At 41.2% G+C, this 16,619-nt stretch overlaps 1 protein-coding gene across 2 annotated transcripts in view; it reads right to left on the minus strand.

The window, feature by feature from the left end:
• Window positions 1-16,619, minus strand: part of LOC309861694 (uncharacterized protein) — a gene marked incomplete at both ends in the record, with an annotated part of 44,708 nt that overhangs the window by 719 nt on the left and 27,370 nt on the right. Inside the window, 2 exons of one of the 2 annotated variants that reach the window (XM_082724824.1) lie at window positions 2,404-2,437; window positions 3,616-3,696. In XM_082724824.1, the coding sequence (XP_082580950.1) occupies window positions 2,404-2,437; window positions 3,616-3,696 (115 nt within the window). Of the gene's footprint in view, window positions 1-2,403; window positions 2,438-3,615; window positions 3,697-13,174; window positions 15,710-16,619 lie in introns of those variants that run through there. The other variant, XM_082724825.1, reaches the window with a different exon arrangement.

Raw genomic sequence — 16,619 nt, forward strand, 5'->3', positions numbered from 1 at the left:
AAAAACTGTGTGTAAAAGCCTATAGGCACCAGAAAAGCTGGAAAGAGATAGAGATGGTAACAGCGGTTATTTGACGATAGTGGGCTTATGGTGTGCTCTTGTTTTATTCATATATTTTACTATATTTTCCCAAATCTGTTTACAATGAGGACACATAGATTTTAAAATAATAAAAAATATTACTTTAAAAAATGTACAGCATGACTGTAAGTATTCTAGAGGACAACTAAAAATTTTGAGAGTTTGGAACCTTTTACCCAAATAAAAGCACACAAGGACATTTTCTATGTGGAGCAATAACTTCCATTTCAACATATGCAAAGAAGAGAATTACTCAAACGAAGGATGAATTAGTAGAAATGTAGTTTCTAAGGTGATGTGCACTCGAGATACAACTGAGAACGGAGAAAAGTCCTTTTTGTTGTGGTAACTGTCAAGTTAAAATGAAAAAAAAAAAGTATGGATGATGGATGCATATATTGTGATTTAAATAATGCAGTGTTTCAGTTGCCCAGCAAGGATGAAGAGTGAGGTAATGTCGTCCTTCTCAATGCATTTTTCGACCATTAAAGCAATGGAGTGTCTGAGTAGCTAACAGTTTAGTTAATCCATTAACTACTCATAGTTGTACCCTAATGAGTATTGGAATAAAGAACACGTCCCCAAAGAGCCCAGCCGTGGCTGCAGAGAGTAGATGTAGTGGTGGGCACCAGACGCCAGGGGGCGGTATCAGGGCTCTGACAGTAAAAGCTGAATGCAAACATTCTCAATTTCACTGTTCCAAATTTAGCAAAACTTAGGAGAGATTTTGAAGTATTAGCATTTAATTTAAAAACGAATTGTGAATTTTTACTACATAATATAGACACATGGCAAAATTTTAAAAAATCTTTCCCCAGCTGCTCTTCCCAGCACAAGTCCTCCCAGGAGGTAACTATTATTCCCTATTCTTTCAGAGGAACTCTATATGCTTATCTATACATTTACAGATAAGGATTTGTAGATAAACATAGGAAATTTTAGTTATTTAAACACTTGTCCACCTCCAGCTTTTCTAAAATAATTTATGGGCCGTTGTTGAAATATTTTTGTTTTTTCCACAGCTTCTCAGTTTGCTATCCTACCTCCCTACTCCCATCCCAATTAGGGCCATCAAACAGAATTCAGTCACCTAGTAGTTCCACAGTTGATAATAATATCCACAGTTCACTGTTTACTATGTGCCAGGCACTATATTAGGCCTTTTACATACACGGTATTATTTACTCCTTACAACTCTGTGAGATAGGCAACCCCACTTTGCCCTCAAGAACTATGAAGTCAGAAAACTAGAGCAGTTATCAGTGTGACTTCTAAATTTCCTTTGCCCCATTCCCAAAGGACTAAGTCCATTTTCATACCACCTGGGGAGTGAGTTCTGTAATAGCTGTTCTTGGGTGGCTGCCCATGTTCTCTGTTCTTTGCTAGAGCAATGAGATGACCAAGGTCGTAACACTGAAGTCTTTGGCCTCTTCCAAAGCTGTTTAGGATTAAAAGTCAATCCCAAAGGGAAGAAGGAGGGTTAGAGCTGGTGATCCATCCTGACTCTTCAGATTTATGACCTTCAAACGGAAGTTGTCCTTCTATCTTCTGCTGGTGCTTTGCTCTCCTTAAAACCCCTTCATTCATTCAATATACCTTTAAATGTTTCACTCATACAGTGTTTCAAACACCATGTTTGCCTAGGAGGTAAAGGAGGTAATGGGATAGCGCCAACTTTTTTCCAAGGGAGAGATAGATGCCATCTCATGAAATAGGTAAAGTTAAAATGTCCCCTTTATCAATATGTAGATGGGAAAATGTCAGGACTTTTCATTTTCCATTCAATTGGGATCATCTTTATTTATTTATTTATTTTAAAGATTTTGTTTATTTGGAGAGAGAGCATGAAGAGGGAGAGGGTAGAGGGAGAGGGAGAAGTAGACTCCTCACCGAGGAGGAAGCCCCATGTGGTGCTAGATCCTGGACCCTGAGATCATGATCTGAGTCATGATGTGAATTTAAGGCAGATGTTTAACCAACTGAGCCACCCAGGTACCCCAACTGGGATTGTCTTCAAAATGAAACTGACTACAAAGAAAGAAAGAAAGAAAAAGAAAGAAAGAAAGAAAGAAAGAGGCTTTTCATAGATCTTTTTAGACTAAAAATGTTACCTTTATCCTTTAAACCTTTGAAGATGTTTTATGTTTTAACACCATGTAGAACATTGTTTACAAACTGGTGGCATGGAAATGAAGCCAACCTCTGTATTTCCTTTGGCAGGGCCAGTGCTTTTAGAAACTAAGTTCCTTTATGTGGAGCCTTCCTGTTTGCCAGTCTGTCCCACATCCAGTTGTCCTATACTCTTCTGATTCGCATAATTACCTCATCTTGAAGGCATTTGAGTTTTCCATTCCTGCTGAAAAGAAAGTATATATGGAATTATTAAAAACATTTGAGACGTTTTTTTGGTTTGAATTCTCCCCCAAAGCCCTCAAATTGTAGGTTTTACTTTCATTTACATTTTTCCATTGCCAGTAACTCCAGCTGTCTTGTGTTGCCGCTGCCCTAGATCAAAATGACGGGATGGTGGCGGTGAGTTTTTCATCTACAACCCTCTTCCCTGGTGTACAGACTTTCCTCACTTTATCTTTTCTGGTAGTACCTCATTCCCTCTGTCCACTGCAGTGGCCACACTCAACACATCAGGCCTACCAAATCACCTCACACAATTACACCCCGCTTTTAAGAGCCTTGGTTTATTCATATGTACAATTCCAGTTGAAAGTAGGTGATTTTTCAGATTTCTTTTTCAATTGGCTTGGCATTGACTTAGCTTGGCATACACGGGGTCTTAAAATAGCCTTTTCCCAGGGTGCTCACTTTGCTTTCCCCTTGTGGTCATTAAGCACTCTCTTGGGTTGGCTTGGAGAGTGCCCCTGGCTCCTGTTCATGCCTCCAATGTTAGCTCCTTCCTACTTCCTGCAGATACAGCAGAGTGTTTTGCTAGACTGTTCATGGCTTCCTTCTACCACAGGTGAAAACACTTGTCTCAGAGCTCACAGATCTGCCAGCTTGTACAGTCTCCTGAATGCCGCAGAGAAGTCCTCCAGCCAAGGCTTCTGTGGGTTCTGGACACACCCAGTTTCCCCCACTATCCTCTGGTGTGGTAATTGCATCCCATTTTCCTTCTAGCTCTGAATTTTTTTCTCTTCTCTCCAGTTTTTCTTTTAATGCTTTCTAAAAGGATAATGGGCCTGTCTTCTGCTGTCATGCGCCCTCTTCCTTCTTTTGTTTGGAGTCGGCTGGTACTTGACTTTAGTCTATTTTAAGATTCTTACCAGTACACAGCCCTCAGTTGATTTAGAAAAATAATAACATATTTCTAAATAACAAAATTGGCATCGCCTACCAGCCTCTGAACTTCAAGAATATAGGAACATATTCTTGTAAAAATATGTATAGGAACATACATATTTTTCAACTTAACATGCATATAATAAGGACCCCAAAGAGTAAAAAAAGGGAATCCATAAAAAAAAAATAAGGCTCTCTCTAACTTCCACTTCTTCACATCAACCTTTTTTAATAACTTACCCAGCTTGAAGAATTTTGGGGAGAATATGGTACTTTCCGAAACCAGCTTCCAATGATACCAATACACATGCACCAGAACAGTTGAAATGGAAAATAGGAGATGTTGGGGAGGACGGGGAGCACCTGGAGCTCTCATTGCTGTTGTGGGAGTATAAACTGGCACAACTGTTTGGAAAAAAGTATTTGGCCGGTATCTTTTAAAGCTGCACATACCTCTATCAAGCATTTCTTCTCCCGGTGGAAATATGTGAGCATTCCTTAAAGATGTTTATAGGACTGATCACAGGAGCCCATTTATAAACCAAACTGAAAAGTACTCAAAACGTGCATCAGCAATAGAATAGATCAATGAATTGTGACACAGTTACACAAGGGAGTGCTGTACCCAGTGCATATAATTCACTTCTAACTACATGCAACAGTGAGAATCAAAGCTCACAAGCAGTGTTGCATTAGAGAAGCCAGACACAAAAGGGCATTCCTGTCCACTTACCTGTGTATGATGTACAAAAACAGTTAAAACTAAGCTATCCTCTTAGAAGTCACAGGATTGATTACTAAAGGGGGAGGGGAGAGTGACAAGAAGGGAATGGGGTACTTCGGGGATGCTAGTAATAGTCTTTTTTTTAAAATCTTAGTGCTATGCATATAAGTGTGTTCAGCTTATGAATAGTCTCTAAGCTGTACACTTAAAACATATGTACTGTTTTTTGTATGTATCTTATCCTCGAATAAAAAAATAAAAATAAAAATAAAAATGACATAAAGCAGCTTCTTGGACTTATGTGGATCCCACAAAAAGTCCAATGAACTAAATAAACTAAAAAATCTAAAATAAGCCAGTCGAGATTTTGAGTACAGTCATTTTACCCATGGTGGGGAGTGATTCAGGCAGATGGAATTAACTCTAATAATTTTCTTATTATAAAAGTAATCCATTTTTGAAAAATAAATTCAATACTTAATATATACAAATGGTACCCAACATTTAAAAGGTCCTTAATTGTTAATGAGATTAACTATACCAGCATGATCTAGAATAAACAGTAAAAAGAAAAAATTAAAACGCTATTTCAGGGTGTCAGTTTCATTTTATTTTTAAGTGACTGTTAGATCAGCATTGCATAATGTGTAGAAGATCCATTTTTTAAAAGTTAATTTCACTTTAATTAATGAGTTAATTAAAATAGGTAAGATGTTCATTTAGTCCAAATTTCAAAAATTAAAGAAGGGCATCCTGCCCTTCATGGCACCCAGTTCCAGTCCACTAATGTTCCAGTCTTGTGTGACCATTGAAATATATTTTAGGCACATAAAACAAATATATATAAACATTTTTGCCCATTTAACCAACCAGTAGTGCACCATAAACACTGTCTTTATCTTGCTTGCTTTTTCCCCTTTAACATGTCTTCTCTATCATTTCACATTAGTAGACAAGAAGCTTCCTCTTTTTTCTAATGGCTTAATATTTTATTGTATTTATTTATTTATTATGAATGTAGCAGGATTTATTTATCTTTATCTTTATTTATTTATTTATTACTTATGACTGTAGCAGGATTTATTTATTTATCCCTATTGATGGGTAGTAACATTATTTCAAGGCTTTGCCACTTCAAATAAAACCAAAATGAACAGCTTTCTACCTATGTTATTTCATACATTTGCATAAATATCTATCTAGTAAATCTAGAGGACTAGTTAACTTTGTAGCATTAATATTCATTTGCTTTCTCTATGTAATCGTTTTAGTTTTGAGGTTAAAACAATCAAAAATGAGTTCTAGAGTTCTAAATTGTAAGGGTATTCAGGTAGAAGAGATTGATTGAACCATGAGCTCATTAATTTCTTCAACAAATAATTACCAAGTCCTACTTTATTCTCCTAGATGAAAAAAGGGGACATTTCCTGCTGCCCTGGTGTTTACATTCTGGTAAATGTGGGTAGGGAGAAAGGAGGAGAAAGACAGCACATGAAATGGCTAAGTTATATATACATGTCAGGAAAGGTTAAATAATACCCTGGAGGAAAATAAAGCAGGGATGGGGAGTAAGTCATTCCAGGAAGGGCGTCGTAACTTCCAAAAGGGTCAACAGGGCCACTGTAAAAATTTGGTATTTACCCTGTGTGAGCTGGGGGCCGTGGGATGATTTTTCCTACCATTATGTTTTTTTTTCTCTTTTTGAAAAATACGGTTTTTGTTTTGAAATAGCTTTAGGTTCATGGAAAAGTTGCAGAGATAGCATAGATAGTTCATTGTTTTATCCTCATGGTAGAGGTCCTAACAGGAGCACATAGCTCTTGAAAAGTTTGCTACAAGGATTTCTAAAAGCAGGCTGCTCAGTTTCAGTTTCCCCTGAAGATACTACCTCTCATTGCTGTGGTGCTTTTCTCAAAACTGAGAAACCGCTGTTGGTAGACTCTTACTAACTCAACTGCAGACTTTACATAAAGTTTTCACCAGTTTTTCCATTCATGTCCTTTCTTTATCTCAAAATCTGATCCAGGACACTACATGGCATTTAGTTCTTAATGTCTCCTTCAGGTCTCTTGGCCATAACTTTCTCAGTATTTCCTGGTTTTTCATGACCTTGACAGTTTTGGGGAGTACTGATCAGTACTGTCCCTCAGTCTAGATTTGTCTGGTGTTTTCTTTATGACTGGAGTGGGGCAGTGGCTCTGGGGAAAGAATACTAAAGAAATGAGGTGCCTTTCTCCTTCCGTCATGTCAGAGCCACCTGAGCAGGTGATACTGACCTGGGCATTTGGGTTGGGTAGGTCTGCCATGTTGCGCCACTATTACTTACTATTTTCACTATTTTCCCCCTTTCTATTCGTTATTCTTTGGAAGCCAGTCACTATATACAGCACATACTCAACTCACATACATTTTAGAAGGCCTTTCCTGCTTCCTGGTTGACACTAGATTGTCAACAGGACAAGGGCAAAGGCAAATATCAGGCTGAGTTGATGGAAGCTGGAACCCGTGCAGCCACAGAGGAGGCAATGAGAAGTGTCTGGCTTCCATTTCTAAACTCCAGAGCCAGGGAACCCTGAGCCAGCTCTGTAGGGATGTGAGGATACGTATGGATGTAGCGATAGACCACCTGAAATCGTGTCCTTCTCGCCCCTCCGGGCTGGGCTCGGGCTTTATGTCGTTCCCTTTGCATGTTAACCTGGAGAAGATTCTGGCTGTAGATGGGACATGGGGAAGTTCCGATTACTCACTGAATTACATAATTCACATATAATGCAGGGGTGTACAAGTCCTAAGTACACGATACTTTGGCACTTGCTATTATTTCACTTGTTGTTCAATAATTAATAATGGAGAGTCATGATTTATTTCTAGATGTAAGTGAATAATAATTGTTAGATAAAAACATAGCACAGAGTGGGCTCTCAAAATACTTGTTGATTCAGCCACAAGAAATTTGGCAGAAGTGACCAACAGAGGAATGGCCCCTCTCACCTGTTGACCTTGGCCTCCGGAGCTTCTCCTCTCCTCCTCCTCTTGTGGCCATCACTTGGAATTTCCCTTCTTCCTACTCTTTTTCCTTTAAATTGCTGCTTTCTAGGGATAATCCCTTCACCTCCATCCCACGTTGGGTCAGATGGTTCTGGGGTCGGTTTGTTATGCCACAGAAAGTAAAAAGCCCCGAGGAAGTTAAATTGAGAAACATCTTACCTATCTAGCCTTATTTCCTCCTGAAATAAAATGAATCTCTTCTTGCTTCTTTGTTTTGAGTGTCCAACAGTCTTTCTCTGGGGGTGATAGAAGAGTAATTCTTTTCCATCGTACCAAGTCTGCTTTCAGAAATCCCCATAAGGATATGTGCTATGGTGAGTGCTGTGAAGTGTGTAAGCCTGACGATTCACAGACCTGTACCCCTGGGGCTAATAATACATTATATGTTAATAAAAATAATTAATTTAAAAAAAAAGAAATCCCCATAGGTAGGTTTTAAAGAACTTGGTGGGGACGCCTGGGTGGCTCAGTTGGTTAAGCAGCTGCCTTCAGCTCAGGTCATGATCCCAGCATCCTGGGATCGAGTCCCACATCGGGCTCCTTGCTCGGCAGGGAGCCTGCTTCTCCCTCTGCCTCTGCCTGCCATTCTGTCTGCCTGTGCTTGCTCTCTCCCCTCTCTCTCTCTGATCAATAAATTAAAAAAAAAAAAATCTAAAGAGCTTGGTGGTCAGGTCCCTGCTGGCTCAGTTAGTTAATCCTCTGACTTTTTTTTTTTAAGATTTTACTTATTTATTTGACAGAGATCACAAGTAGGCAGAGAGGCGGGCAGAGAGAGAGAGGAGGAAGCAGGCTCCCTACTGAGCAGAGAGCCTGATGTGGGGCTCGATCCCAGGACTCTGAGATCATGACCTGAGCCGAAAGCAGAGAGTTAAAACCCATTGAGCCATCCAGGCACCCCATCATGTTAGCATTTTTTTTTAAGATTTATTTATTTGAAAGAGATCACAAGTAGGCAGAGAAGCAGGCAGAAAGAGAGGAGGAAGCAGGCTCCCTACTGAGCAGAGAGCCTGATGTGGGGCTTGATCCCAGGACCCTGAGATCATGGCCTGAGCTGAAGACAGAGGCTTAACCCACTGAGCCACCCAGGTGCCCCATCCTCTGACTTTTGATTTTGGCTCAGGTCACAGTCCCAGGGTTGTGAGATTGAGCCCTGTATTGGGTTGTGTGTTGGTCCTGGAGTTTGCTTAAGATTCTCTATCTTCCTCTTCCTCTGAACCACCCCACTCCCCCACCTCTCTTTCTCTCCTTCTCTCAACAAATAATTGGGTACTTGTATTAGGTCCTGTAGAGTTGGGGTGAAAGCTGAAGCTGTGTTCTGTTCTGTTGTTCTTCCACCTGCAGCGGGCTTCTTGTCCTTGAATTGTTGGTTATTCTTTAAGATTCAGGCCCAAGTTTTCCCTGGTAAATCCTTTCCCAACCATTCCTTCCCACTTCTCCCAAAGTAGGAACTCTGTTCTGGCTTGGGAGCCTAATCACATTCTGAAGTAGGAAAATTATGTTCAAAGTCTCAAAATATTTATAAATTTGTAAACATACTTTAGAACACAACTATGAATTGCTTGTATCTTTAAAAAACTGCCAAGCTATAAAATATTAAGGAAATTAATATAAAATTAAGATCATAATGTTTTTAATTAGGCCTTTGAGATACGGTTTTGGCTTCAGGTAGTTTACCTGGGACACGACTTGAGGCAGCCTGAAGGAAGAAGTGGGAAGAGTGAGACAGGCGAGGGGTAAGGTCCCTATGTGGCGTCCTATAAAGGTTGCTAGATGTAAGCAATGGGGTTGCATTGCCTCTTCTGTAGGACCTCTTGAGAATCATCCAGAATATCTGTTGGAATTGTCTACTTGGGAGAACAGGATGCTGAAGCAGTAATCCACTGGATCTGTTCCCCAAGCAATTGAGGGTTGTCTTGAGGGTGTAACCTCTCTTACATTTTTGGTCATCTGTCTGTGGAAACAGAGGTTGCATCTGCATGGGTGAGTGCCTTGGGCCACAAGCAGGATGAGTCAGGGGGTACCAGAGAAGGGTGCTGTTGGCGCCAGGTGAGTCTGAGCTTCAGGGGAATTCCAGTTGGAGGTATGGAGGTGATGGGACACGGGGCCCTGGGGCTGCCTGTTCTAGTTATAGGATGAATCAAATGCTTAAAATAGCAGACACTGCCGTGGCTTGAAATTCTGGTCTGGGGCTTCTTAAAGTATCAAATAGAGGAACTAATTCTGGGTGCTTATTACTATTAACTTATTGTATAAGTCCCCAGATTTGATTGCATACAACTCTGTGAGATACTCCAAACAGATATTACTCTCCTGAGTCTTTTTTTTAAATTGTGGTAGGAGATACGTAGCGTTAAATTTGCCATTTTAATGATTTCCATGTGTACAGTTCAGTGATGTTACGTACACTCACATTATTATGTAACCATCACCACCATCCATTTCTAGAACTTTTTTCATCTTCTCAAACTGAAATTCCACACCCATTAAACAGTAACTCCCCATTCTGCCCTTCTGCCATTTCCTGGCACCCGCCATTCTTTCTGTCTCTTTGAATTTGACTACCCTGGCTACCCCATATAAGAGGAATAATACAGTATTTATCCTTTTCCGACTGGCTTATTTCATGTAGCATAATGTCTTCAAGGTTCATTCATGTTATAGCGCATGTCAGAATTCTCTTCCTTTTAAAGGCTTAATAGAATTCCATTGTCTATATATACCATTTTTGTTTATCTATCCACCTGTTCGTTTTTATTTGAATTAGTTCTGCTTCTTGGATATTGTGAATAATGCTGTATTAACATGGGTATACAAGTACCTGCTTGAGTCCTTGGTTTTGCATTTCTTATGTATATTTCCTGAGTGGACTCATTTGATAATTCTATTTTTAATTTTTTAAGGAGCCACTATACTGTTTTCCTTTTTTTTTTTTTTTTTTAAGATTTTATTTATTTGTCAGAGAGCGAGCGCACAAGCTGGGGGAGTGGCAGGCAGAGGGAGAAGCAGGCTCCTCTCTGAGCAGGGAGCCTCATGTGGGATTTGACCCAGACGCTGCCATCATGACCTGAGCCAAAGGCAGACACTTAAACAACTGAGCCACCAGGAGTCCTGAGGAACAACTATACTGTTTTTTACAATGGCTGTACCATTTTACATTCCCACCAATAGTGTTCAGATGTTTCAGTTTCACCACATCCTTGTCAATACTTGTTATTTCTAATGGGTGTGAGTGATACCTCATTGTAGTTTTGATTTGCATTTCCCTAATAATTAGTGATGTTGAGCCTCTTCCCATATGCTCCTTGGCCGTTTGTATATCTCCTGTGGAGAAATCTCTAATCAAATCCTTTGTCCAGTTGTTTTTTGTTGTTGTTTTTGAGTTCTTTAAATTCTATAAGGAGTTCTTTATGTATTCTGGATATTAACCCTTAACCAGTTACATAATTTATAAGTATTTTCTCCCATTCCATTGTTTACCTTTTTCTCTGACTCTCTGGTTTGTTTTTAAGATGTTGGGCCTTAGAGTGACTTAGTGACTTGTAAAGATCACAGATATCAAGTTGGAGCCACTGGAACTTGAACCTGGCTCTCCTATTCTTTACCTAGTCTCCTTTTTTCACTGTCTCAACCCAATCTCCAACATTTGGTCACATCACCATAAAAAGTAGTTTGTCCTGCGTAGGCTAAGTACCAAGTAATAAAATTTTAACTGGTCCTTTGGATGACCCAGGCTCTTCCTGCTCTCCCCAGTTAGTCCTCCTCTCCTATCGTCCAGTGCTGATGCTTATAAAGATATAGAACGCACCTGGGTGACTTTAGTTATGTTAGTTAGCTAATTAATGAATTAAATTTATTTTCTTCATTGTACCCACCTTAAAGTGTTCTCTTCTGCTCCTTAAAATGTTTTTAGAAATCAGAACATGTTTTCCAAAGGCTATCATTTTTTTTTTTTAACTTAACAACTACGTGGTGTTTTACAATGTAGACGGCTATGGGTTTTTCTACCACATTTTAAAGAAGAGACTTTTATTAGATGGAGTAAGTTTCCATCCATCCCAAATTAATCCTAAAGCATCGATGCTAATAAATGCAGGCCACTGCTGAGTAGAATGCCTGACACAAAGTAGGTCTCCAATAAACATTTGTCACATGAGTGCCACGATGCCACAATGAGGGGGAGAGGATTTATAGGGGAAGCAGGCTCAATTGTTTGATTTAGCAGGGGAAAAGAAGCAATATTTTCTACATTATGGCCTCTGTGGAAATTGGTTTTATTTGTCTCATTCTTCATGTCTGAGACTTTGGGACACAGCATGCTCCGGAGGGGGCAGGCATAAATCTCCACAGGAGAACACAGCAAGCTGGAGTAGCTCTCTGGCTGGGTGTTGCAGGGAGCTTGGGGGTGGGCCCTTTTGAGCAAAGCATTCTGCTTCCCCACTGTATTGTGGGAGGCTCTGAAAAAGGATTCTTGAAAAAATGAGGAAACTATTTGGACTTTCAACATGATTTCTTTTCAGCAGAGACCCCTTGAGCAAATCACTAAACTTCCCTGGGCCTCTGTGTCCTCTCAGCAGCAATAATGGAGGTGACGTAGGAGAGCTACTTTCCTTGGGCTCTAAGATGTTATATTTCTAGTTCAGTATTCAATGTGCAGGAAAAGTCTGGAAAAATAACTTGAGCAGGCCTAAGAGTTAAATATACATATTTTAAATCAGATCTTTTTTTTAAATCAGATATTAACTGTTATTAAAATTTTGGAAAATCTATTTTTACTTTTTTTTTTTTTTAAGATTTTATTTATTTATTTGACAGACAGAGATCACAAGTAGGCAGAGAGACAGGCAGAGAGAGAGGGGGAAGCAGGCCCCTTGCTGAGCAGAGATCCTGATGCGGGGCTCAATCCAAGGACCCTGGGATCATGACCTGAGCTGAAGACAGAGGCTTAACCCACTGAGCCACCTAGGCGCCCTTATTTTTACTTTTTAAGAAAGACTTTATTTATTCATTTTGTCAGAGAGAGAGCACAAGCAGGAAGAGGGGCGGGGGGAGAAGCAGGCCCTCTGCTCAGAGGGAGCCCAATGTGGGGCTTGATCCCAGGACCCTGGGATCATGACCTGAGCCAAAGGCAGACACTTATTAACTGACTGAGCCACCCAGGTGCCCCCAGACAGCACATCCATAACACCATTCTGTGACAGTATGTTCATGTTATGTGAGAGTTGTGATTTAGATGACACCATTTATAATCTTCATGTTTGAAACTATTTCTCTTTTATTACAAAATTTAAGGATCAGCAGTCATAACTGAACCATGAAAGAGTAGACTCCTCCTTTTTTTGAAAAGATAAATCTGGGGGCACCTGGGTGGCTCAGTTGATTAAGCATCTGACTTCTGCTTAGGTCACGATCTTGGAGTCCTCGGATCAAGCCCCACATCGGACTCCCTGCTGAGGGAGTCTGCTTGTCCCTCGTTCTCTGCCCCTCTCCCCTGCTCATGCTCTCACTCTTTCTCAAATGAATAAATAAAATCTTTAAAAAGAGAGATAAAAAGAACATAATCTTTCCATCAGTTTCATTGGGCACAGCTGAGGACTAGAACTTTCCAAGAAGATAATTTAAGGGGCACCTGGCTGGCCCAGTCAAAAGAGCCAACTCTTGATCTAATCTCAAGGTTGTGAGTTCAAGCCCCCTACACCCCCCGCCCCCCTCCCCCACCCCTGCCGCTGTTGGGTATAGAGATTACTAAAAATAATAATAATAAAAGGACAATTTAAATACTACACCTCCCTGTCCTATTGTTTCCCTTCTATGGCTTACTCTTAACACAGCAGCCAAAATGATCCTGTCCCTTCCTAGGTCAAAACTCTCCTGTGCCCTCTCCTATCACTCAGAGGAAGCTGAAATCCTTGCTAGGACTGACATGTCCTCACATAATCCATCTGCCCTTGTCTCTCGGATCTCATCTCCTTTGCCTCACCTCGTGTAAAGTTTTTTTTTCCAGCGAGATAAACACAACACCAGGCAAAGTGGGTGCAAGGCAAGATTTATTAAAAACACTCTCCAGCGAAGTTTCAGGGCTCAGGAGAAGGGGAGCCAGGAAAGTTGCACCGGGAGGAAGTGCACACCCTCCAGCGAGGTTCCTCAACTCTGGAAAGCAGAGTGGCGGAAGTGTACCCAAGGCAGGGAGGAGGGGGCTTTTAAGGGGTCTCGGAGGAAGTTCAGGGGTCTTTTGGAAGTTTCCCTTATTTGGATATTTCGCCTGCTCATCGAGGTCCCATTGGTCCACTGGAGCCCAGGGCAGGGGTCTCAGATTCCTGCTTGTCAGGGTCCCATTGGTCCATGGGAACCCGGAGCAAGAGGGTCTCAGATTCCTGCTTGGGCTTTTGCTCTCCTGTCCGAGCTCAGGTCTTGTGGTGGGCACTTTCGCCATCTTGGGCCTTTGTTCTCCTGTCCAAGTTCAGGTTTTGTGGCGGGAACTTTCGCCATCTTAAGTAGCCCTTTCTGCCAGCCCAACACCTCGCACTGTGTCCTCAGCAATCCTAGCTTCTTAGCTGCTTCTTGTGCTCATGGGGCCAGCAGGGCATCTCTGGCTTTGACCTTTCTGGACAGCTCTTTTCCAAGAAATCTGTGTGGCCATTATTATCTACTCCAGGGCTTTTCTTCAAAATAATCTTTAGCAAGGGCTTCCTAGGGCCCTCTGTACCTAAAATCTCAACTCTGTGGGCTCTGGGATGACCAACATCAGCCCAGGAGAGAGGGCTTTCCTAGCACAGAGGACTCTCAGTGCTAAAACTAGGTTTCTCCTGGGCATACCAGTCCAGTTGGTCACCCTGTATAGTCCCAGCACCTAGAACAGAGCTTGGCTCATCAGAGTCTTAATAAATATTTGTTGAATACAAGGAACGAATGAATGAATGAGCAAGTAGGTAAAGGAAAGCAGCATTTTTAGTGGGAGTGTAGAGGAGGTATATATTGCCCATAAAATCAGAATATGTAGATATATATGTTCACCATAGCAACTTGTAAGGCTTCTTTAGCATGGAAAGAAGCCCAGCTTCCGTGAACAGGGGACCAGTATTTCTTAATCTCCTAATCAGAAAAGTATTTGCTGCTACCGAGAGAGGTTTGAACATAGTGTCCGGAACTCATCTTTTAGAGAAAATTAATGTGGCTTTGTTAGCTTCCCTGTTTTTAGACTTTAACATGGTTTCTGTATTTTAAATGGCACTGATGCATTTCTCAATGTGTACTTTTTCCATCGCTAATGACCCTGAGTCAGAGCCCCCTCCTGTATCCTAATCCTTCCCTCAACTCTTGCAGCCTGGACCTTCCTGGGGCTGCCCGTTTAGTCGTTCTGCTTGCACAGCCTGCCATTCCATTTACTGATGCCTCCTGTTTACTCCCACCCATCTCTCCACCTTCAGCTCCTTTGAGTCAGCACGAGCTAATGCTGTTCTGTCATACATGATGTACTTGTTCTTCCAAATTTTTGGTTAGAGAATTCAACAAGGCAGCGTAAGACAGTGGTGGATGCGTCTTTGTAACCCTGGACCCGACTCTGGTTTGGATGTTCATTCATTCATTCAGCATCTTTTTGAGTCCTACAACGTGCCAGGCCCTGGGACTCTAACAATTAACAAGATATTTCCTCTGTCCCCTCAAATAGGGACAGGCGAATAAACAGGAATGATCCAGGGAGTACTGACACTGTATTGTACTTTTTTATGATAAATATTGGGTACTACGGGAAGGGTGCCGTGACTAACACAGGCCAAGCACTAAGTGCATGTTATTTGGGTAATGAATGGATGAGTCAGTGATTGAGAGTGGATATAATTTTTTTTTAATTTAAATTCATTTAGCCAAGGTTTAGGACATCATTAGTTTTTGCTGTAATGTTCAGTGACTCATTAGTTAAGTATAACACCCAACGCTCATCGTATCATGTACCCTCGAGAGTGGATATAATTGTTACGAGAGCACAGAACCCTCAGAGTAGGTCATCACCATCAACTGGAAAGACGCTTCTTCCATTTTTCTGTTTTGAAGAGGCCAGCTCATCTGGGTCTCTATCATGAAGAGTATGACTTCTCTTTCCCTTTCTCTCCTTTCCTCTCTAAGTAACAGAATGGAAGCGCAGGTGGCGCAGAGTGTCGGCAAGGCCCCCCAGCACGCCCCATCTCCTTTGCTAAGGACTCTTTAAGAAAATAACTCTGATGGCCGGAGAAAATGTAGCCTCCTGAAATTCTCTCCAGCATTTGCATTATTGATTAGACAAAGTGTGTGCTGGTCTCCAAGGCAGCTGACTGTACAGCCAAAATGAGTTGCTTAACTCTGCTTACGGTTTTGCAGAAGGGAATCAAATCTGGTCTGTGCTGCGGGTGAAAGGAATTGTTTTTCCAGCTGAACTTCGCCCCTTAGATGCCTCACGTGTCTTCCATCCCTTACAGCTATTCGGTGGGCGTGCACTGTTGATTCTACTCGCAGCGCAAGCAGGGTTTATCAGGGGGGCCATCGACTCTTCTAGGTAACTCCTGGGTACAGTAAACATCTGCTGCAGAACTGGAAAGAGCCGGTTCAAGCCAGTCATTTTTCGTTTCACTGGGCTGTCTTGATTTTGACGATTACCTCATTCTTAATTTGCCCTACCAAATCAGAACCTGTAGGAATTTTGCTCTTTAAGAAAACCCTCATTTTTCTATGTTGAGAATATTTAAGGTAAATTTTAAACAGGAATTTAACATTTCAGTGTGCATTAAAAAATTCATATGCATCTCTGTAAAGGGAGGACATTTTCCTATGCAGTCAAAATTAATTCTGATTCCTTAATACCCAGTCTGTAGCCAAATAGTCCCAGTCTGTACCCAAAAGGTCTTTTATGGCAGATTTATCAAAACTAGGATCCAATCTAGGATTGTGTTGATTTCTCCTTCCTTCCTTCCTTCCTTCCTTCCTTCCTTCCTTCCTTCCTCCCTTTCTTTCTCTCTCTCTCTCCCTCCCTTTTTATTTTATTTTATTTTATTTTATTTTATTTTATTTACTTATTTGAGAGAGAGAGAGAGAGAGAGCAAGTAGAGGGAGGGAGAGGGACAAGCAGCCTCCTCACTGGGCATGGAGCATCTGATGGGACTGGAGGCAGGGCTCGATCTCATGACTGGAGATCACAGGATCATGACCAGAGCCAAAACCAAGAGTCAGAAGCTCAACCAACTGAGCCACCCAGGTGCCCTGCATTGGTTTCTTATATATAGATGAGCAATCCCAAGGTACTGACCTGTGGAATAGACCAGACCAGCTCTCCTATTGAATATATGATTCTCCTGATTGCTTCCTTGTGGTGTTGTTTACCTTTTGCCTATATCACTTGTATTTCCTCTAAACTGGATTAGATTCCACTCAGGTATGTTTGGCTGTATATATTATTGATGATGCAGTGTTTCTAATACTGTGTCATGACAGGGAACTCATGATC

The sequence above is a fragment of the Mustela nivalis genome (assembly GCF_964662115.1).
Source record: "Mustela nivalis genome assembly, chromosome: 3".
Taxonomy (NCBI): Eukaryota; Metazoa; Chordata; class Mammalia; order Carnivora; family Mustelidae; genus Mustela; species Mustela nivalis.